The 23,876-nt window shown below is 38.5% G+C and overlaps 1 protein-coding gene across 2 annotated transcripts in view; it reads right to left on the bottom strand.

The window, feature by feature from the left end:
* The window catches only part of KALRN (kalirin RhoGEF kinase), a 504,478-nt gene that overhangs the window by 257,125 nt on the left and 223,477 nt on the right, over positions 1–23,876 (bottom strand). For both annotated transcript variants that reach the window (XM_027637175.1, XM_027637176.1), the window contains exons 7-9: positions 21,053–21,175; positions 12,803–12,994; positions 5,947–6,078 (exon numbers count right to left, since the gene is read on the bottom strand). In XM_027637175.1, coding sequence (XP_027492976.1) covers positions 5,947–6,078; positions 12,803–12,994; positions 21,053–21,175 — 447 coding nt within the window. The remainder of the gene's footprint in view (positions 1–5,946; positions 6,079–12,802; positions 12,995–21,052; positions 21,176–23,876) is intronic.

Genomic DNA, 23,876 nt, shown 5'->3' with positions numbered 1-23,876 from the left:
GGAAGAGACCTCATAACATCTCTTTTTGACATGTACTTACACATTCAGCACTTGCCTTTGCTTCCTAGTGAGCCTGCTGTGTCACTCAGCAGGAGCAGAGGTACTGCACTGCTGGGACTGCACACACACATCCCAAGGCTATGTTACATTCTGACACTTGGGCACTGAAAATCTTTGACATATCCTGGCTAGTGACAGGTGGCATTTGCAGTAGCAGGCCTATTTCTGTGAGGAGGTGGCATTTTAAGAAAACCACAGATGGCAGAGTCATTCATATTCTGTATGATAAAGGAGAGTCCTTTCTTCAAAGGATTACTAAGTATGTCTATATGTTGAGAAGTGTGACATTCCATTCTGTATTTCATTTATTTTCATTTAGTGGCAGTGAAAAATAAATTAGCATATGACAGTGATTCTTTTCTTCCCCAGGAATAGCTCAGAGGGACCTATGGTCTCCATTTTCAAAGGACTACAGTTGGCTAGCTAATGCAAAGCCAGCCACATGTAACCTTTTTTGAGAATATTAAAATACATTTACAGATGCAAAGGCATTTGGGAATTAAAAAAAAAAAAAAGAATGACAGATTTTTTATGCCAGAATTTTTTCCTGGAACATTCCTGGAGCATTTTCATATTGCAGGGGCAATATGAAAAATGGAACCATAAAAACCAAATTGCTATTAAAAAGTGTGTGCATGCACTGGTTCTCTAGAAATGGCTTTTTGAAATATTTTTCAGTTGCAGGTTACAAAATTAAAATATTTTTTTCAACAGAAATGGCAAATGAGGATGCTCTTGGAATCCCTCTCTTTTCCTGGTTCAATTTTTTCTTTTCACTCTAAAACAAACTGCAATGAAAATGACAAGATTTTCTGAAAAGTGTTTTTATTTCTATGCAATCACAATTACCAATCTTGCCAGGGAATAGATTAATGAATGTTTTTCATCTAGTTTAAATTTTGAACATTATCAGTCAAAGTTAAAACACATCTCAAGGATTCCAAGTCTCATTTGTTTCTGTATTACAAGTTGCTTGTTCAAATGTAGTAAATATCCTTAAATACCCAAACTTTTTGGGTATTTTTTGGCAAGTCATGCCACATCCCAGCCTGTTGCAGCAGTGTGTATCTGGTGCATTTTCAGAGAAATCAAGAGACCCTTTGAGATTTATACTGGCAAAAACTGGAGTCAAATCTCATCATATTTATGACTGTTGGGTGGGCTTAGGCAAATCCTCATAGATTTTTTTAAATATTCAAGGCAATTTGAAATAAGATCCAGAAATAACTGGCCAGTCTATAGGCAGTGGCTTTCCCTACTAAATTCAGTTGCTGCTGAAGATCAGCTGGAACAATTTTCACATGCTGGTGCCTTCTGGAGTCACAGAGGGAACAGCAATAGTGGATAGTGGTGATATGAGGGAGGACTTTAGGAGGAAACACTGAGGCACAGGTGTTACCTCGGCAAGATTATGGATATGGTATTATCTGATACTCAGGAAGAAGCAGCTTCTAGACAGGCAAAGAGATAAGGCATAGTATATCCTATTTTATCTGTGGGAAGACAATCAGCAGCAACTTAATCACTGGGAACAGGAAACCAAGGCTATGGACACATTTGGGTGCAGCTTATCAGAAACTCCCTCTTTGCACTGGCTAAAATTCACTGTCTATGTTCACTATGCTCCTGTTACTGGGCTCTGGGATTACAGTTGGTCTGAATGAGTCCCTTGGTGGTGGTACAACAGTTTTAGTATAGTCCCTGCTGATTTACACTAATAGCAGTCACAGTAGAATTGGGACTAACAATGCAGGTTCAAAAGTTTGCCCTGACTGCAGAGAATGCATAGAAAATATGACAGACATGCTTTACTCAGGACAACTTTTCTGGAAAGTTTGTGCCGTAATATAGATCTATTAATACCTACAGCTTCTGCATTGTCTCTTACTCCTTTCTCTTCTACAGCTTTGATCTCTTGCATGGCAATTTGTTTCTGCTGTCTGTTTAAAAAGCCTCAGAGACTACAAGTTATGATTTTTCCCTGATGGGCATAGCCTTCCAGTTATTCTCTGCACAGCCAGAGATAAAAACCAGACTTTAAGGGCTTCTGTTGTCCTGCCAATAATCATTAATACAAATTGGAGGCTACTAGAAGTGCTCCAGTGCTCTCCAATTTACATGCCTGTCCTGTCATATCGGACTAAATATATGGCAAGGAGCACGGAGACCATGAGGTAACCAGCGGTACTCAGTATTCACAAGGATTACATACATATTCCAGGGTTTCATATCTTCTGCAGCTCTGAAATTCTTTAGCTTAAAAACTTTATTTTCCAAAAGTATTTTGGTTGTAAATATTACTGCATTCCCCATCAATAAGCTCAGAAGGTTTGTGCTCTCAGAGTTCTCCAATTGAACACATTTCAGAAAGGAAGGGAGCAGCTCCGCAAATCGAGAAGCTACCTACTGTGCTCTTGCAGTCATTTCCTTCTTCTCCTTATAGCTGCAAAAATAAATCAACAAATCTCTTTTCATGTGAATCTTTTTGAATTTTTCAAGGACTGTGCAAGGAGACAAGCACTAACAACCCAGCTTAGTCACATCACTTCACTTACATCTCACTAATGATGTATTATTAAGCGTTGCAAAAGTCTTAGGTTGAATGGAGCCCATATGACTTGAAGTCCCAGTAAGGTGTAAGTGCCAGTGTTGCATTTCTCAAAGCAAACTTGATTCTTTCTCACTTATTTTGAAAAGTATAGAATTGCTGCTGGACTTCATGGGAAAATTTAGTTAATTACCTGACACGACACACATATACACTCCTGTCATCTGGTGATATTCCTGCCTTTTGGCTTCATGGTAGGAGAAGGATAGGCAGAATGCAAAAGTTATGTGACCTTGGGTGAAGCAAAAAATAGATTTTATTGTGCTAGTGGAATAATCTCCATGGATGCCCTATACATAACTAGGGAATAAGTTAAAATCTGCCAATATCCCATAAAGAGGGTAAGAAAGACTTCCAGAGCCTTGCAAGTGGCTGGACTAATAGTGCCATCCGTGAAACAGCTACGATTGGCACTGGGGAAAAAAAAATGGGTTTTAGAGTGAATATATCATGGAACAGATATAGGAATATATAGGAACAGAGAGTGAAGAGCAGTTATGTCACAGTGAACAAGATGCTCTTACCATCAACCATAACTGGAGAAAACCTTTCTTTCCCTCCTAACCTTATCTTTACCCCAGCAGTGCAGTCCTCAGTAGAGATGTCCTGATTTTGTCTCCTCATCCACAAGAAACACTGGTTGAGCAACATAAATACACCTTGGCTAGAGAAACCAAGAGATCTCCTTGCAAGAGGGAAAGCTGCCAAAGCCATACACCTTGTGTGCCTCTCCTCCCTCCAGCCCTGCTCTACCCAAAAGAAAAGCAAGGCCACAACTAAGTTCTTCAAAGGAAGAAGGCCTGTTCTGCCAGCAGCTTGGTATAGTGCAGGAGATTTCTTAGATGTGGATTGCATACCACGTCCATGATCTCCACCTCCACTAGTTCTGAGCTTCACTCAAGCTTAATAAAGGAAATGAGACAAATAATTATGACTACAATTATGGCAAGATGGATAAAAAGAGTCTTCCTAAGATTCTTTGGATGGCTCTTAGGTTACTGAAGTGAATTCGAACTGCTTTGTTATACTCTGTAAGAGAACATAATAGGCCCATAACATATTAAATGTTAGCTATTATCCTATTAAATATCCATATTAAATGGTTATTTCAAGGAATGATTACTCTTATTTCAAATCTTTCAGAATTATAGAAATAGAAACAGAGATTTTCAGTGACTGCAGGAAAATAGAAACAGGAGTTTTCAATGACAATGAAAAGGAAAGAAAATGCTATGGTTTTCATCCTATCATAGAGAGCTTTGAGGGAAGAGACATTGTTTTCTATGAGAAGGGGCAATATATATAGACTGGAGAATAGGCATGTGGATAGGAGGCAGGACTCCTAAGACCTTTCACCTTACCACATATCTGTGGGAAAAAGGATAAACACTTCTGAAATGAAAGACTGTAACCTTTCTGGTAATTCTACATACCATTTAAAAATTTACTTATTAGTAAAATAGTATAGAGATGTTTTAAACAGTTGTGCTTGTGACTAATTATAGCTTTCTGAGGAAGCATCAGCAAAAGCAATATGGATGTTAACAGTTGCTTTTGGTAATGAGTTTTAAACAAATTTTGATTTCACAAAATCTAAGATTAAGACTTATAAACAAAATGCCAGCTTCAAACATTATTATTTTTTATTTAATCCCAATATGACATAGTTTTTCGAAATATTTTTAAATGCAACCTAAAAAACTTAGTTTCACCTGACTGGGTATTTGTATGAAATTCATAGTTGCAACTAGAGGTCAACAAGACTGTTCTGTCTTTGCTCACACAATTCACTGTTCCCAAGAAGCCTAAGGACTGAATAAGGAAGCACCCTTTGTCTGCAACCCAGACTTCCTCATTCTAATTGACTAACTCTCATATTCTTGCAGGCATTTGGGAAAGAAGAGGTTTTTATCTAACATTCTCTATATTTATCATCAAGGTATCTGCACAACTGCACTCTGTATGTGTGAGTGCCAACCACCAAGCCTAGAAGAGCAAATCAGTTTCTCTTCTGTTTTATACCATAGATTCTTACAAGGCCATGATGACCAGAACAAGGGCTGGGCATGTAGGAGAGCTGCTATATTCTGTTATGCAGTCTTCACTTGGTGACTTACTAAGTATAGTAAACACTACCACAGTCCTCTAGTCCAGCTTAGAAAACTGCAAGGAGCAAAATCCCTTCATAGCCAGCAAGACAGTCAAGCATAACACAGTACAGGGAAATGAGAAATGCAAATAAACCCAAGTGTTCAGGTAATTTTGACGTTTACTTTCCAACAAACCTGAGTCCTGGACACATGTTTAACAGAACACAACAGATAACATCTATGGATTCCTACCTCCAGGGTAATTTGTAGGTTGGCCCATGTTTGGGATGAACATCTAGACTAGTTTCATTCCTAAAAGGATTCTCCTAGATGCCAGGAAGGTCCTGGAGCCCTTCTGCAAAATGACATGGACTAAACAGAGACCCTGGACTGCACAGTCAAAGGCACTGAGTGTTGACTGTCAGTAGCTTTTATTTCATGCTGCAGCCTAAATGAGGGGAAAAGCAAGTAAAGAACTTCATGTGGATTGTGGATTTTTCTGACAAAATGCCAGAGAATTTGCCTTAGCATTCTTGCCACCCTCTTTTAAAGGAAAAAAAAAATCGCATACCTATTTAGGTCGGAGGTATTTTACAACAGTATATACAAATACATCTGACATGGTGCTTAGGGACATGATTTAGTAGTGGACTTGGTAGTGTTAGCCTAGCAGTTGGACTCATGATTTTAAGGATCTTTTCCAGTCTAAATGACTCTAGATTCTGTCTAAAGCATGGTCTTTTGCAACATTCATTGCACTTAGGACCTCACATGTCTTCGATGTTGTATATTAAAGGAAAAAGCCTTTGGCATGCTCTGTGACATCAGCATACCCTTGCTAGATCTAGCCTGGACTCATGCACAGGAAGAAAGTAAATGTAGTAAAGTTGCTGGTGGCTTAAAAGGGTTCCCAGTTCAGCAAAGGCAGTGAAATGGCTCTTCTTTGGGTGCTAACACTGGTTCTAGATTTTATTTCTGTATGGGGTTTGTCCTTCAGATTTGTCCTTTTGTTCTGTCCTTACAAGCAGATTGCTGGGAGTCACCTACTACAGGTCTAACTCCATCTTTGAAAGAATTGCAGAAATGGAAACCAGAACCTACCTCATTTAGAAAAGATACGCTCCTAAATGCAGTCAGATGTCTGTTATCACTTAACAGATACTCACATTTTCTCTGGGAAGCACATACCTCTGTGTAGGCCTGTGTTACTTGCTCATAGAGGGTCTGGTGGTGGTGGATGGCCAGTTCCAGGTCTTGCATTTCTGAGGGCAGGCCTCCGTCACTGCACATTTTGCACCAGGCATCCACACCTGAAAGGAACTGAATTCCAGGAACCATGAGCAACAGTGACACAGAACAACATGTCATCAACATCAGAAAACTTCGTAGAGTGCCACATATGTCTGCAGCAACAACTGAGAAAAACATAACAATTACAAAAGAGTCCTTTTGGGCACCTTGGAACGGTGCGTACCTGTTACCTCCTCAGTACTTGAGGGACATCCAGATCCAAAGGCATGGGTTTTGTTTCTTCTGGATTAAAAACAAATGCTCATTTAACCAGGCTCAGCAAACACACCTTCTAAAAGCCTTCACATACCATGGAGGGAGGCCACAATATTGCAATCCAAAAAGGGAGGCTGCAGCATGTTTAGAAAAAACCATCAGCATGAAGCACAAAAGGACATGGTGACAGCTCCAGCTGTTTCTGGCGTTGTCTGGCGTTGACTGACTCAGCTGTCAGTATTCCCTCAGTCATTTACCTGTCCTGAACACTACTCATTTGAGCAACAGAAAACTCCCATTAAAATCACTTCTGACATTAATTTCAGTGAAAGATGGACAGTCTGCATTGAAGGAGTTCCCAATCCTGGTCCAGCTCACTGGGATTGCTAATAGGATACCAAGGCTTTAACCCCCTGGGTCTCACATGTTCTTCTGGCCCAGATTAGCAGTGATCAGATACCATTACCATCTGATGACTGCTAGGCAGCCAGTGGGTAGATATCCATGAAAAGGAAGAAAAAGAAAAAAGGTAATGCCATTGCAATTGATATGGTTTAGCACCTTGGTTGGAAGCCTTAACAGCCAGCCAGAAACTGAACGCTTTGGGGAGCAAAGGGGTGGAAAAAAATATGTTTCCACTCTTAAAGGCCTCCAGAGTAGTGCTCATGCACTTTGGCAGAACAAATTGGGGAAGCTCTCCTGTGTGCTGCCTGTTCTGCAAAAGAAAAGAGGAATTTAGTCTCTAAGGTTCCCACCCTGTTTTTCTTTTAAGCAGGGCTTAGTTCAATGACACAGCACACATGTTCATATTTTGCCCATACTAGCTGCCTGGTGCCACCTCATTACTTCTCATTAATGTTTTCTCTTCCTCCATTTTTCTGTTAAACCAGCCTGCCATACTTTGGGCTATTTATAAAAAAGAACAGCTAATTATATAACAGATGCAGTGCCCTGTAGGATGAATGTATAATGCCACAAAACCACTCCAGGATCACAGTTTTATCCATTTCTGAAGAGTTCACCTGTGGCTTGTTAGTAAAGCACTTGCAGCATGGATTGCTATGAGATTCAAAGCAAAAAATTCCAATTCAACTCTGGCATCAGCATCCTCTTTTTTTAGTACTGTAAAGCTATTCACCATGCTGCTGTGTAATCAAGGATATAAAGTGTTTGCATTGTAAACACTTCAGTGCACAAAGATGCAGTGACAAAGAGTAATTCCAAAACATTCCTGTATACAAAGTACAAATCTACCAGGGACAACTATGCTTTCCAGAAGACCAGAGGAAAGGATGGCAGGTTCTCTTGGATTAGTTTGACTTACAATCTGTCGAATCTGTTCAGATGAAATCCCCAAACACCCCTGCACAGAGCTGAAGTCATCGTAGTTTGTGCCAAGGCAGTGGAATTCACATAATTTCCTATGCAGTGTAAGAGCACGGAGCCGAGATCAGTCCCTTTTGGGGATGTTCCATGAACCTCTTGATCGAAACAATGAACAAAAGACTTTTATACCTTATAGACCAGTGCTCCTATTGCTGGAATCACACTGTTATGGCTCTAATCAATACTGCAGAATTCTACCAATTTTAGTAAAAGCTCTTGTAGTCATGTAACTCATCTATTGCCGTATCCCCAGACTGTGATTTACACAGTAGGTGGGAGAAGTCTCAAGAAGATCCAGTGCATAAACCACATGTCCACCATGTTGTCTGGCATTGATCTGCTGTATATAGACAATGTCACATCAATTACTTTGTTAATTTTGCTTCTGCCACTAGCAGGAGCAGTTGACATCATCTGGTTTAAAAAGTTTTAAGAGATGCAGCCTGTGAATGCTTTACTCTGATATCTTGAAACAATGCAAAGTGGTCTGTGCTGTGTATGTAAAGTCATGTACGCAGAGCAAGGTTTTTTTTAAGGATTTTTGCAAAGTGTTAGTTCATGGCATAGGACTATTGATTTGAGTATTTTGAGAAATGTAGCTATGTTAATTTTTATTATTTGTCACACACTGTGGCAGACACAAAAAGCTTAGTTCAATGTAACCCTTCGTGCTAGAAGCATATTCACATCAAAAAATCACCACTTGAATCAGTTGGAAGAAGTTGCATTTAAAATTATAAATTACTAACTGTTAGTTTGGAACAGGAGCCATTACTGTCCACTGGATACTCAGTACCATTTAAATTGAATGCTTAAATTTATAGTTAGTCTATTGACTAGAATATCTCCTGTTGGGAACATAAAAACTGCTTAAATGAGATTTGAAATAATAATTGTCCGTGCGTTCAAGGCTTCAGGAAAGATTGAGAAAAATTTCTCCCCAAAAATAAAGAAGTCCATAGGGTATCTTTGTGCCTCTGCTCTAAGAGGCACAAAGTAACTTTAAAGTAATGACCTACACTTATTCCTGACTCACAATCTATTCACCTAAGTTGCAAATTCTGTATGCAGATTCTAGCCTGTAATAACCTATTCTCAGACCACTTCTTACTAAGTTTCCTCAGGGACTGCTGTGCTGTGTCACATGATTGCTCCAAAGCACTCCAAAGCTCAGACTTTTTGTACTCTGTATTTCTCCACAGATTTGCACAGTTCTACCGCTTCCTAGGCCTCTGTGTGGAAGCTGCAAAATAACCAGGGTGGTTCTCCTAGGACCCAGAAAATTTAGAACAAAACTCTAGTGTGCTTTCATGCTCCAAAATGGCTCTGGGGAAAGGTGGGAAGAAGGTCAAGAAACCACTTTCCTCAGTGACTTTTAATACCTCTTGATACCCTGATTTTTTTGTATGAGGTTGATTCCATATTTCCTGTTGCTGTTTCTGGAATTTCCCCATCTAATGCAGAAGTTATCTTGGTCTTATGCCTTTATCTTGTAGATATCAACTGGATTTTCCTTTTCTCCCTTTCATCAACTTCTTCCTCCCTATTTTCTTTTCCTCTCTTTTTCATTTCCTTTCCTCATATAGGGGAGTTGAGGGTGTGCTTAGATCTGGGCAGAAATGAGAGATGAGAACAGTAGTCTTCCTGACTGGGGAGTGAAGTAATATGAAACAAATGGCCAGGGGTCAGTTTTCTGAGAATCAGCATAAATGTCTAGTGTGTGCACCTAACACCTGTTCCCTTAAAGAGTAACTCTGTTTGTGCACTTCTGAGGGTAGAATTCTGACCCAGAATTAATTGGCTGAGACCACTCAGCTGATTGAAAACATGAATTTGTTCATTCTGACAGGATCTGTACAGTGAACATCTTATGAACAATTTAGCACACTTTCAGAGATTACATCCAAGCAGGGGAGGACACCTGGTATGTGTGCTTCCCCCATCTGGCAGTTAGGGAGCTGGAATCTCATCTGGAGTAAATCAGCACAGTTCTCTCGAAATCGCAGTGAGATAAGGCACGTTGTGCCATGTTCTATTGCAACTTTGAATAGCTCAGACAAACCTAAACATACAGAAGCAGATTCTCTTTTGCACTAGAATATCTCCATGTTAGCACTTGAAAGGGAGGGAAAAAGAAAAAAAAAAAAAACGGAAAGAAGAAAAAATAAAAGATCAAGAGATTTGTACCAGGTGGAATTATAGGACATTTGGGAAACACCTCCAGTGAATCTGCTGAATGGTACCCTGACTTGGACATAGGAGTTGTTTGGAGTTTAGTTTACTGGCTTTTGATCACACACGTGTTGAAGGATCCCTGGCTGGAGGCTAACTTGGAATTGTTTGTTTTGTTTTCTTTCTTTTCTTCCATTTTTTCCTTTTCTTTGCTGTTTTCTTGATGATGGTTTAGTATGTACAGGTTGTGCTAAAAAAATTAAGGAAAACACAGGTGTGTGCACACCCACAAAAAAAAAAAGGAAAAAAAGAAAAATAATAGTAATAAAAAAGCTTTCATCCAGGAATCCATTCAGCTGAGTCCCATTCAAAATGCCACATGTATCTGCAATAAGAGCCAGGAAAGCAATGTGATTCTGAGGCACATGAAGACAGATGTGAGGTTCAATTCCAAGCAGGATTGACTCAGCCTTTCATCCTTCCAAGCCAGACAAATTGTATTCTGTGCAGTTTTCTGTGTGGGGTCTTTAGGAAGAGACCTCGAAAAACAAGTTTCTTCCTGCTCAGCTTGCATGTTATACAAATTGTAGAGCTTTGCAAAAATCTCTGTCCCAACCCAACAACTTCCTTGCAGGTTGGGATGTGCAAAAGGATGGAAGATTATGGTCCTAATAGACTCGCTTCCTGTTGGTATCACAGAGAACTTCAATCAATAGGAAGGAATGAACAAAGAGACTGTAGCAGCTTATCACAGTGGAGAAAAAGGCAATCTGCACATCAGATCTGTGCAAGGGAAGCAGGGGTACACTGTGGGAGAAATCGTTGGATCCACAACAAGATTACCCTTACTGACAGAACAAAGGGAGCAAAACCAGATTTGATCTGCAACAGAGGAAATAATGGGTTTATCTACATCTTTGCTTCATAGATTTAAGCCTTATTTATTGTAAAATAATGAAGCCTCGAATTAAGTTTAAAAAACCAAACCCTGCGTGATGTGAAATAATAAAGAATCACATTTTGAATGAATGTTGGATAGATAACACTGTTATAAACCAAATCTCAAACACCTCACTATTTATACTATACAGAGGTCATATGACTAAATTATTAGCCTTCAGGTCATTCGTTTATTTTACCAAAGTTACTAAGGCAGGGCTGAAATTTTATTCCTGGCTCATGGACACACTGACACCCACATTTCTTTTTTGCAGCAATCTGAGTTCACAGGTTTCACATCAGCATTTATCTTACACTGAATTTTCTCTTACTGCAAGTAAGGAGCAACTGCTATCACAATTAGCAAATTGTCTGTTAGTAATATGAGACTTGCTTCTGTCAGACAGCACAAACTTCAGTTTGTTGTGAGGAGATGCCAAGGCAGGACTGGGTTTTTCAGACCCATCCATACAACTGTAAAGAAGAAAGACCCAAAGCTGAAAGTGACATTACTGTGGCTCTTTTTCAAGTTAAGGCTGAGGGAAAATACCCACTTCGAGAGTATTCAAAAGGCAAGAAGACAAAAAATAGTCACCTTTAGTTTCAGAGACAGTTCAGTGCAGTTTTCTGTTTTATTGCCTTTCATGCTGTACAATACCTCATAAGTAGCTCACAAGACTGACACTTTGGAAAAATAGGGGATCACTCATAAAAATAAAAACCCAAAAACATCCAATCCTAAACCACGCAAAGAAGAAATAACTAATTCATAATAAACCTTAAACATTTTCATTGTGACTATAGTCTGGATATAAGTTCTTTTTTTGAATTTTCTTTATGAATACATGATTATTGACAATTATTAACACAAAGACTACTCCTAAACACTACAGTGCCTATTGTAAGGAGATGAAAGTTTTTGTACTGGGAATCTTCTTTGAGTATCAGTCCCATCAGAGGCACAGAGTGTGCTTACATGACTAAGTGCCCAGTAGGGTGAGTAATTGCTCTATGCTATGGCCTGTTGTCAATAGGAAACACAGTATAAATAAAAATCCATTATAATTCTACAGTCAGAAACAAACAAAAAGGAAAATCTTTACTCTCTGAGCTAACCTTTTCTATACATAAATTCTGGCTTAAGAGGCACAGTTTCTGCCTTATCTTACAATTTCTTCTTCAGATGCTTCAGGTATGGGTCATTTTATAAACACCAAGAACACCCACTTGGTAGCCTTGATATTAACCACTTGGAAAAACAAGCACATAACAACACTGAAAAGAGCTCCAAAGCAGTCTTTGTCACTGGAAAATTAATGTAATCAACATATGATCGATGCTGAACCATCATCATTAGGTGGACCTGGTTTAGGTGCAAAAAAATTGGACGGTTTATTGACTGACGTATTTTAAATCTTTTGTAGCTGTGAATTATGGAATCATTCTGGTAGTTTTAAAGACACAAACCAGAGTTCAGGGACATGGAAAATTTTCTTGGATGTTCCTGTCTCTGAAATCTCTATTTATTGAGGTCTAATAAAGTCTGGGGCTATGGAGAGCACTGCAAGAGTAAGTGTTAGAATGAATTCTGTAAGTTTCATTAACAATAATGTTCTTTGGCTCCTAGAAATTGTCTGCTGGTATGGATCTATGTCCTATGTGTGAACATTCCTGTGCACATAGCACATATACATATGGGTGCAGATACATACTGTCTTCCTGACCATAATAATCCTGAATTTATCCACAGCACCAACGAAATATTAGGCAATAGAAACAAAACAGCTTGTTATTGCACTATTGCACTTCATTCATGATCACACTCCTCATTATTAAAGTGAAAACATAATTTCTTACCCACCAGGGAACATGGGCTGGTTTTGGGGTGGAAATGTTATTATTTGTTTTTGAGAGACGGAGCCACTAGGAACAAGGCTCTAAACCTCTCTGCACATAAGCCAAAAGCCATCAAGTAATAATTGCAGCAGCATCATTATCAACGTAGCAGTGGATCGTTTTGCCACTCACAAAAGCAACTCACCTGTTCAGCTTTCTGGTGAAAGACAGCAGACATGGCTAAGATGGTGCTGCGCTCATCCAGAGCTGCAGCAAAACTCTTCCACTCTTGATCCAGTTGGCTGGATATTTGTTTAATTTGCTGGGAAGCATAATGGCCTGCCTCGGAGAGCCTTGACGCAACAGACATGATTCGATTGATGTTGACATAGGCGTTCTGAAAATTAAAAAGCACACATAAATAAAGAGAAGGAAGAACTGTGACTACCCTCTGCCTTCATTACACATTCCAAACACCATCAGCTGGAGTAAAGCCAAGCAGTTCAGCGAGAGCAATCAAGCACCTGCTTAAATATGCGAGAATAGCAGGCATACTACCTTCCACTCTAAAAATACATCCCTTTGGAATCTTTTTGCTCATCTATGCCATTATCTAACACTATTATCTCCCCTTCTACTTGAATTTATTTATGTAAAACTAATTTGCCATACTTTACCTATTTACTCCCCTGTTAGGGTCTACTCATTGTTTCTATGTTTTTATTATTTCTGTTGCATTATTTCATATATCTGGATGCTATATCCATGTATTCATAAGTAAAATGTTTGCTTTCTGTCCTTTGAGAACTCTGATAATCCTTTATAGACACGCAGTGTCAACAAATGGAAAAGTCTCACAGAATTTAAAAGAGCTCATAAGGATATTCTATAGACATATAAGTGTTTCCATAGAAATGTCTATTACATTACAGGCTTCAGTTAAAATGTTATCTTTTCTGCAGGCTATTTTAAGCTGTTCTCCAGCAGAGATATTATTTAACTTCACTCCGCATTTAGAAGGATTCAAAAAGCCCACTAAAAGGGTAATATTTTCTGTTCTTTCATAAGAATTTTCCATTACAGTTTTTATTCATCCTTGAAGAAGTGGAAGAACAGTTTTTTCTCAAACTGAACTGTGGACAGCAATATAATTGCATCACAATACCCCCATTCTGCATAGGAATGTAACACTGAAAATAAATAGCCATCATGACAATGTCTTACAAAGATGCACCATCAAAAGACAAATGACAGCTGTCTTGCAGATTTTTGGAATGTCATTTGATGTAATCACTTTTCCTTTCTCTTTCTTCCTCACCAGATGAAAGGAACATCTCAGAATTTCAGATGTTTTGCTAGTGTTGACTTACTGCTGCTTTCTTGTCTCACTGAAGTATTTCAAAAGGGCTTTAGGAATTTCTGAGACTAGAATCTGTAAGACCCTTATGCGCAAGGACAGACAACAGCCCTGATGATTTTAACAGTATTACTCATGGGTAAATAATAAATCAGAGATGGAAGTGTATGTTGGAGCAGGATCTCATCATAGTGAGTGGGAGCACAATGTGGAAAGGTATCTGCCAATCCAAACATGAAACACAACAGAGCACTGCCAAGTCAGGCATAGTTCCAAACTAAGTTGTAAAGCAGGGCAAAGTATGTCTGCAAAGTGTGAGGGATAACAATGAAGTACACTCATCATACCTGCAGGTGATAAAGGGCAAAAGGATGGAGCCACACCCCATACAGCCACTCTGCTCTTCTTGGTAAAACCATGACTGTGAAAGTTGCCATCTCAATAACACAGATCTAAAGCAATACTCAGCCTTCAGTTGTGTTTTTTCCCCTGATCACAAAGCCTTTTCTTAAAAATTGGACTTGGCCCAAAATTGTCAGATTAATTTTAAAGAATTTCTTTTTTTCCAGTACAATTAGAGAAACCAATCAAAATTGTTCTGGAGTTTAAGGTACACTAAAGAAAGATACTCTGATTTGAAATTTTAACCACCAGCCATAGTCAAACACTTCTTTGTGTCCCTCTAGGTTAAAAACTGGAATTCAGTCTAAATATTTAAGCCTTTTTCCCAGAAAGTCTTTATGACTAAACCTCAACCAAGATCATTTTGCAATATTTCAGGTCAGTCCTTCTGGTGGAAAGCAGTGTAGCATGACTGCACTGCTACACTATAGTTGCTAAAACTTGGATGAATTGTGTTAAAACAAGACATGGAACTTTGCTGTGCTTGAAGGAAAAGAAAAATTGCTGGAGAAGTTTTTGATTTCATGTAAAAAATGGTTGCTTTCATCCTGATTTTTTTTTCCTTGCAGAATTATCTCAGCCACTGCAATGCAATGGGAAAACAACTGTGAATTCCTTGGTTCACTACAGTGTATAGACATGTTAACTAGCAGGAAGGTAAAGGTAATATTAGTTGAACTAAATCAGATGTTCCGAGAGTCTGGTTTTTAAGTCAGAGACATTTATAGTTTTTTATGTCTGTTGTATTTTTTTATTCTTTCGTATATGAGAATTTTTCATGGAAGGGTACCAATTCACTAAATCCATAGCTTTTTCAGCAGAAAGCAAGGAGCAGTTTGGGAATCACCTGCCCACACCTCCACTCTTAGTGCATCAAGTGGAACAGGCTCAGGAAACAGAGAGCCCTGAGTTTCTCCCGCTCCTTTCTGAACAAGTCTGAATTTCTGAGCATTCCAATCCAGTATCAACCAGGATGTGCTCTTTGTAGCTCCAAAAAGTTGTTCAGTGGAGATACCTCCACTTCCCTGACACATGCACCCTTTATCTTCATTTTTTTTATCCCATCTCAGTGATGCAGAGACACTGAAGTGGGGTTTGGACACACAAGGTTTGTTCAAGGTCTCACAGAAAAACATGACAGAGAAAGATTTGGCTGAAGAACTGGAACTCAGGATAGCACATCCTACCAGACATTTTACAATTTCAGGACGTTTGCTCAATGTCACTATTACCGGGAAAGACGAAATCCCTGGGAAAAACTGGAAGATATGGGTTTCTGTTGCAGATTGATATAAAATGCAGTATGGCTTCAAGGTACTCCATAATTTACTTTCAAGAGAAAAACATTTAACTGACCACAATTCACAAAATGCAAGACATTTCTTTTCCACCTTGAAGAAGTACAAGATTGTTAAGTGCCTTTTTTTCATCTTTATCTGCGCATGTGTAATGGTCTGAGTAAAATGGAAAATCTATGCTGGCAAAATTCAACTGTTGACATCTCACAAAGTTAAACCTTCCTTTCCCTCTGGTTTGTTCACCTCTAAAAACTGAGTGAATTGAATTTTTTTTTTTCTATGTCACTATTATATAGATCTTCTTATCTTTATATGATACAAATTACACTGAGCGACTAATGTCTGTGACTTTATTTTTCCTTTAAGCTCAGAAAATCCACTTCATCAGATGCATAAAGAGTCTCACTTTAAACTTAATCTAAGGCCTCACCTTTTTTTCAAAATAGAGGTGACCCCAGAAAGGACTGCAAAGCTATATAGGACCACAATAGGTCAAACAATTAGAAAACAATATATTGATGTATAGAAGTAAAAGCACTTCGGTTGACATTCTGTAGTCATGACACTAGGATACACCAAATGTTTGGGTAATATATATCCTTCATCATTGAAAAAACTTTATTTTGCATGTATTTGCAAACTTTCCAGAGCACTCCACATGCTGGAGTTAATTTGGTATTGACTTTATTTCAGCTTTGAAACTTTAGCCAAAAGGGGGATTTTTGCCTTCTAAAAATCACCAGACTGGCAAACAAAATAAAAATTTCCCCACACATACATTGGCATCATGATGCATAACAGTTTCTTTTACAGTTCAGGAAGGCCTTGTGCAGTGCTTTGCAAGTGAACATACCCCTCTTTGTGCACTGATTCTTAGTCCATTTCTGCTGCCTTACAAGGCCTTGAGTCTGGTCAGCAGTGTGTGTCACGCAGCTGTTCCCGCAGTACAGCCAAGCGCTGCTGAGGTCCCGAGCACATGGCAGGACAAGAGCCCTCAGTCTCAGCAATAAGCATTGACAGTAGTAGAGTTTCAATTCTGGAATGATCTCCCACAGGGAACTACAGTAATTCAGCCCTAATCATCTCACGGGCATGCTGGGAGACCTTCCCTCTTAATTAAACCCTCCAACTCTAGCTGGAACAATACTTTCTTATGATACACTCATGAAAAGAATACCTTACACTCACAAAAGAAAAATGAGGAGTGAGAAGCATTAAATCTGCAAGGAATTTGGCTGTGTTCATCTCATTTCCTAGAAAACTAGTTGAGATGTTGTGATGGCAAGCAGCAAAGGTGGGCTGCTAGAGAAGGGTTTTGCAGATTAATTGAAGGTGAGATTTGATTGTTGAGTTGTTCTTTAAAACAAAATTTAAAAATAACCAGTTTACACTGTGTTATTGTGAGTTTAGAAACCATATGTGAAATGAACCTAACACATAACTCCAAAGCAGAATGTTTCAGTGACAAAAAAAACTCATGAGATATCTTTAAGACCTTTAAGTTTCTATAACAAGGCCCATTACATGTAGCCTATTGCAGAGTAATACTGGATGGCATTTTAGCTCTGCCTACATACAGAAAAATACCATTCATTTAAGACAGATGTTGGGAGTTTTCAACAGACACTATTAGCCTTCACATGATAACTGTAACATGTCTGAAATATATTGTGACTTAGGACAGCATGGGTGTCCATGTAGTGTCAGACAGCAGGATAGGCAGCAATGACAGCTCTGAATGCTGCCATTTTTATGCATTCCCCACACAAAGTTGGAAGTAATTCTTTAAGGAGGCTAATAGATCCAGGTATAAAAGTCCAGGCAAAAGCAACAGGAATAACTCCAGTTACTCAGAAAAAATGGCACATACCCCATGTATCCAAGTGCAGAGCTACAATCAGTCTGCTTTGTGCCATATTGAAACACCAGGGTTTTGTTCTCTAGTGGATTTATTAGACTATTGATATTCCTCAAAAAAGGTCCGAGTTAAATATTCATCCTTGTGAAAAGTATTATTGCTTTAGTATAAACATTATACAGCTGTGATAAAGACTAACATAATTTATTTTGAAACTGAAGTGAAAACAAGCATTGCCTTGAATCACAGGGAAAAAAAATAATCTATGGTCCTTATTTGAAAGAAAAATAACACACTACAGTTTATTACCTCAAATATATGATTTCCCCACATCCCACATTGATCATTTAAAAGGAAGAATTATTATTGTAACAAACAGAGCAACAAATTGTTTTTCCAAGCAGGAGCTTTGGTCACAGCATGCCTATAGAGATGTATGGGAAGATCATGCGACAAAAGGCATGACCCAATAAACATTTGGAGTGTGCATTTTCTAGAGGAACTGAAGACAATATTTTAACTATTACTAGTTATGCCAGGCTTAAAGGACACTAGGCACAGTGGAAAGAAAAAAAAACAAGAACAAACACGATCAAAACAAAACACCTTAGAAATCCAAGATTAGATCCAACTTCCACTGAAGTTTGTAGGGTTTTTCCCTGCAAAACATACAGCCATCCTTAGCTACTTTGTCCTCCTCCTCTCTCAATACTGACTTTAATGTATTGACAAAAAAGCCCCACGACCCATAAACAGTTTCAAGCCCCAAAACCAAAAAAAAAGTTTTAAAAAAGATAAATATCTGAATTTTGTAATTAGCATGAGAGAGCTGAAAGACTCATCAGATGTAAATCTGATATGAACTAAATGTTTAGTTTATCTTATTAAAACTCACTAGAATCTTAAGTTTTCAGACATATGTGGGTCACAAACAAATCTAAGGGTATTATTATCCCCTTGCTCTGGTAAAGAAACTGGAAAGGATTCCTGTCATTTTGTTTTTGCAGCCAAGTGTTACATGAAGGGATTGAGAAATACTGGACTATAAACACCAATAAGTACATAACCAATAGTAAATTCACCAGAACTACACTTTCCTCTCTAACACCTTTTGCATTATGTAACCTAATCCTAATCCTTAACTTCACACATATTTATCAGTGAGTAACTTAATGCAAGAATATTCTTGATATGCAAAAGTATTTTATGTATATCAGTATTGTAGGAGCAGAGCCTTTGGGAACCGACAGCAAGGCAAAGACCATTTCTTCCTCTGCAAGTGTACAGCACCTAAGTGTAACAGTGGCCTAAACCTACTACTCTCACTGAAATATAAATATCACCAAATAATATGTGTTAGTAATTTCCCAACAGAAATCAAACAGCAGCATGAACAGGTGAACTAAGATGTTGCCATAAAAATAAGACAGGAAAGGGTTGCTTTAGTTTCAGACTCCTCTCATTCTTCCTGCATGCTTTACCACCTGTGGAGTGACTAGTATGCAGCTCAACACTCCAATGCAGCAAAGTGATGTCTCCTGCATGCCAATACCCTCATGTTCACAATGCTGACTTGCGGAGACACGGGACTCACTCCACATATTTCTAGCAAAGAATCTTCTCCATCTAAAAAAAAGTACATCACTGCTGACATATGAGCAGCAGCTTCAGTTTAGTTCAAGTAGCTGCAGCTTACGGTTATTGCACTTTCCCCACTATTTTTCCAAATATCCTTTCAGTTTGATACATCCCCACATCAGCTATTTCAAAAATAGGATGCCCAGCCTTCTGCAGGACAACAGCCCTGGTTAATTCCACAGCCCTGTTTAATTACACTCTTCAGGCTGTAAAACTCACCTCAAGTGCCAGCCTGTGTAATCTCGGCATTGAAATACCCTATGGAAATGTTGTGCAGAAGCACAGCCCAAATACAGGCCTTTCAGCGATAGGGAAAGTCTTTAAAAACCTGTTTGATTGTGAGGAATTTCAATCACTGAGTAAAGCTCTGATATTGCCAAAAAATACCATGGAGGCCTCATTTAGATTGGGGGGGAAAAAAGAAGGAAAAAAAAAAAAGAAAAATACAAGTCTGAGTTGCTTCTGTATCCTGAAATATTTCTGTAGTCTTTTTTAACCTGACTTTGCCACACTGCAGTAACAATACCACAACTCATTATCTAATCTCTCTTTGACAACTGAAATCTGTTGAACAATTTTTTAAAAAAGTTCCTACTGAGAAAGTGTATCATAAGAAATTTTAAAATGGAAATTTAAGTTGAATAAACTGTTCCTGTTTTCTGTATGAATTGATGTTGATCCAAAAACCAAACAGAAGACATCACCCCATCATCAGAGGGGATTCCAGGTCTAATATTCAACTAAAGCTAAACAAAAAATAGCATATAAAAAATGACATACAGCTGTACTGCTCTTTTTGATTTATATTCCTATAGGAATATCTAAGAACATAGGATTATCTAAGAATATACATAGCGTTTGGCATGTTTGTTACATTTTGGGATTCTTCCGTATGTTTCAGTCCCATTAAATAGGGCAGAATTGGAATACCAGGCTTAATGCCTGTAGGATTATGAAAGCTGTGTGTGGTTTTAACAACCTCAGGCAGCCAGGACCTCTTTTTCACATTTCAGACAACTGCTCTCCAGTACCTTGTCCTTGAGCAGCACAGCAGGTGTGGCTCTCCAGTGACTTACACCTTCAACTTTAACATCACCACCACCTTTGAGGTCTCAGCTCCTTGCAACTGTAGCCTCACCACGCAGAGCATGAGCAGGTTCACCTGTAGGATCTGGTTTACTGAGGGCAAGCTTTGGTGTACTTGGCAGAGAGCATTCAGAGAGGGTTTATCTCTGCACTGTGCAATTGCAGCAGGGGGTATACGTGCATCTTTCTAACCCGCTGCAACAATCAAAACATCAATACACTCTGTCCTCATTTCTGTGCTGAAAGCAGAGCAGTTTCCAGAAGAAACACCTTATGCCTGGAAGGAATAAGTAAATGAGTAAAGCACTTATAAACGTATAGTGATGATCTTTTTTTTTTAAAGAAAAAAGGTAAATTTAGTTGCCTTCAAAAATTCTGCCTGATTAATAATTGAAAAAGGCAAAATCCTACTGTGGCCACAATTGACAGCTTGATTATTGTCTCTTTTTCAAGGTTCTAAAAAGTACCTTAGCAGGGTAGGAGTGTAGAAACATAAATTATTAAGGTGCCACCTATAGCTCTCAATAATTCCCCATCAAAGAAATGTCAAAGCTTAAAAAATATTGTATTTTCTCCCCAAAATGTAAACTAACTCCACAGAACTGTGCTGAACTTACGTCAAGGAAATAATCATGTATCAGCATCTGGGTGGACAGAGCAACACTCTGTTTGCAGAATGAGGGCTGCCACCACAGCCCAGCCTGACCTTCCTGCCTTCACCTTTCACAGTTCCACAGTGCTCTCTGAACTGGAGGTGGCCCCCTGTGCGGGCCCTTTACTCACTCAAGTGTTGTTCACATCATGCTCTCAACTCACCATGGAATTCATGGCAAAGTGGTTGTGTTGGGTCTGCAGGTCAAGGGCATGTTGGTAGCTCACACCGATCTCCGTGTGACTCTGCAGGAACAACTCTTTGTTGTGGCTGATCCAGTCGAACATCTACAAGTTACATAAGATAAAGGGAAAAAAAAGTTAGACAAGGATGGAAACAATGAGAGACAATGCAAAATATAAAAATCCTCTTATGTCTCATAATATATGTATATGCATAGATGTATATGCTCATAGATGTATATGCAACACAGACAAAATCACCTCATCCATGCTCCTCATTAAAATAAACTGTTGTCGAGCAATGGAAGCATTGAAGTTATCATCATATTTCATTATTAACAGAATGATAGACCCAGAAAAGCATTCATAAAGCATGTTCCTCAGAAAGCTGATCCCATAGTCTTTTCCTATAAGTAAACTACAGTCAGGGATTGCTTCACTGACCAAAGTTCTAGCAGTTCATAAAGTACCTTTAATCCACAAATGGACCAAAAATTCCATAAACATTATGGATGCAATTTTCTCAACCCCATTTCTTTTTTAATCTGTACATAAAGTTTCCACGTGTTACATTCAAATAGCCAGTTGACTTCCTACACTTATATTTCCCAGGTCTTTGCAATTCCTAAGCCATAACCTAGTCTATCTTCCACTTATTATTTTTGGGAATGAAGAGAGAAAAAGAAAAAAATCTATTATATTAATATCTACAAAGAACACACATTTCAGCTTCTTCCACTTCCAAATGTATTTCCAAGTAAAATGGATTGTTCTGCACTTCAGACACAGACAGAAATATATTGAATAAAGCTGACAGAACTCACTCCTTATTTTGAAGCACATTAATGTGACATTTCAATCTGCAGCACATTCATTCATTATAAGCTGTCAAAAGTCAGGTAGGAGATAGTGAATTTATGTTTTGGTGTTTTGTGTTGTATTAGAGACTAAATGCATTCAGAGAGAGAGCCTTTCATTCTTTACTCCTGACTACAGTTCTGCAGGCAAATACAATCTCAGATTTCTTCTTTTCTGCAAATATTTTTGTTGCAAAATCCCTTCAAAGCACCTTCCCTCATCTCTATTCCAGCAAGGTAGAGGACTGTCCATTAATAAGGACTCTTTCATAATAAAAAAATAAACAAACTAAACCCTAAGTCATTAATCCCTTACAAGAAAAGAAAAGCTAATTATAGAGGCAGCAGAGCTCAGGTGAGTACAGTCCTTGGTGTTAGAGAAAGTGGTTTAGGGTCAAAAGGCAGTGATGCAGCTTCTAAGTAACCACCTTACAGTCACAGAATGAGTCCAGATCCTTGCTGTAACAGTTGCATGTCTTCCAGTAAAGAGCTGGTTTGTTCTTTAGCCCTGTGACAGCTGAAGAACACTCGAAGCCCACTGCTCAGGCACAGTATGTTGCTGTAGTTTCTCAGGGTCGGTGCCCGGTTCCCTGTAGAGATGGTGCTCCCGAGAGGAGAGAAAAGGCCCTGTATGGGGAACCTATGACTCCTGCAGTAAAAGCAACATTTCATTCTGAGTACTCCATTCAGCACCGGAGTGCACTGCTTTGTGCAGGGGATTTGCAAAGATAATATTGAATATCCCTTCCAATAGAAGGCAAATAAACATTGCAAGTGTCACCAGACATGCTACACTAACCTGGTCCCAAGAATCTGTCACATATACCTGACTTTTTACTTTTTATGAAAATACTATTGCAGCTACAGAGTCTGCACCAGTTTGTGTTGATGAATAGTCCTAAAGGCCAATTTTGGTTCAGGTTACAAAGATGCAAGTCCAAAGTGATATCAATGACACAATTAATTTCTCATTTGTACCCATGGAGCTGATCAGGCCTATCACCATTTTTTCAGGAAATACAACTAACAACATTTTTCCAAGGATGAGGTCAAGGGTTTCAAACATTACTGCCAATTAAACAGAACAAAACAACCTAGTACACCTGAAGAGACATCTAAAGCTTTCTCATTGGATTCCTTTTTCTCACTTTATGAAGATTTAATAAGTAACATTAGCACAAAATAATTTGCCACACTTGCGGTCTTAGAGGAAAAAAAAAAAGAAGAGAAAAGCCATAAAGCTAATAAAGAAAGGAAAATTCCATAACAGTAAAGTTCATGTCCCAACAACAAGATTTTACGTCTCTGCTGAGAGACCAACAGAGATTTCTTGTAAGTAGATATATGTTTGATGTGAACATTTTTTAATGTTTTAAACAATCTAAAGACATTCAGGGAGAAGAAAACTGGCAGCAATCCACTAAAAATAAACAGTAAATTTAATATTTTATGCTCAGTAAAGCCGAATCAGGATCTTTTTAAGACACATAATTTAAACAAGTAATCTATTGTTCTGTGGATAGGGAGCATTTCCTCCATCTAATCTACACACATATTGTTGGATGAGAATCCAGCTTAAGTTAAACCATGCTTCTGCCTTTTAATATAAAATAGTAAACTATGAGGAAAAAGAAAGGAACTTTAGGAGATGATTAATCTTTTTTTGTCTTTTTTTTTTAACCAACCAAAATACACAACAACAGTTTAAAGGATGTCCTTCAAGAGTTTTGAGCAACACTGAGCAACAGACTTTGATGACGAAATCTGTACCACCCTCAAAACAATATGGTTTTTAAACTTCTATCCATGGCCAATAACAGATTTTGAAAGAGACTCAATTTCAGTTTAGACTTTGCATCTTTCTATGACATTATTCATAAAAAATTATTTTGTTTTCAGCTGGCCTATGCCTGTAGCAAATTATCCCCTATCAATATGATCTGGAGTCT

This window comes from Corapipo altera, unplaced genomic scaffold (genome assembly GCF_003945725.1).
Source record: "Corapipo altera isolate COAL_440 unplaced genomic scaffold, ASM394572v1 45, whole genome shotgun sequence".
NCBI lineage: Eukaryota > Metazoa > Chordata > Aves > Passeriformes > Pipridae > Corapipo > Corapipo altera.
The sequence above is the reverse complement of the archived record's forward strand: the minus strand, read 5'-3'. Positions and strand labels throughout refer to the sequence as shown.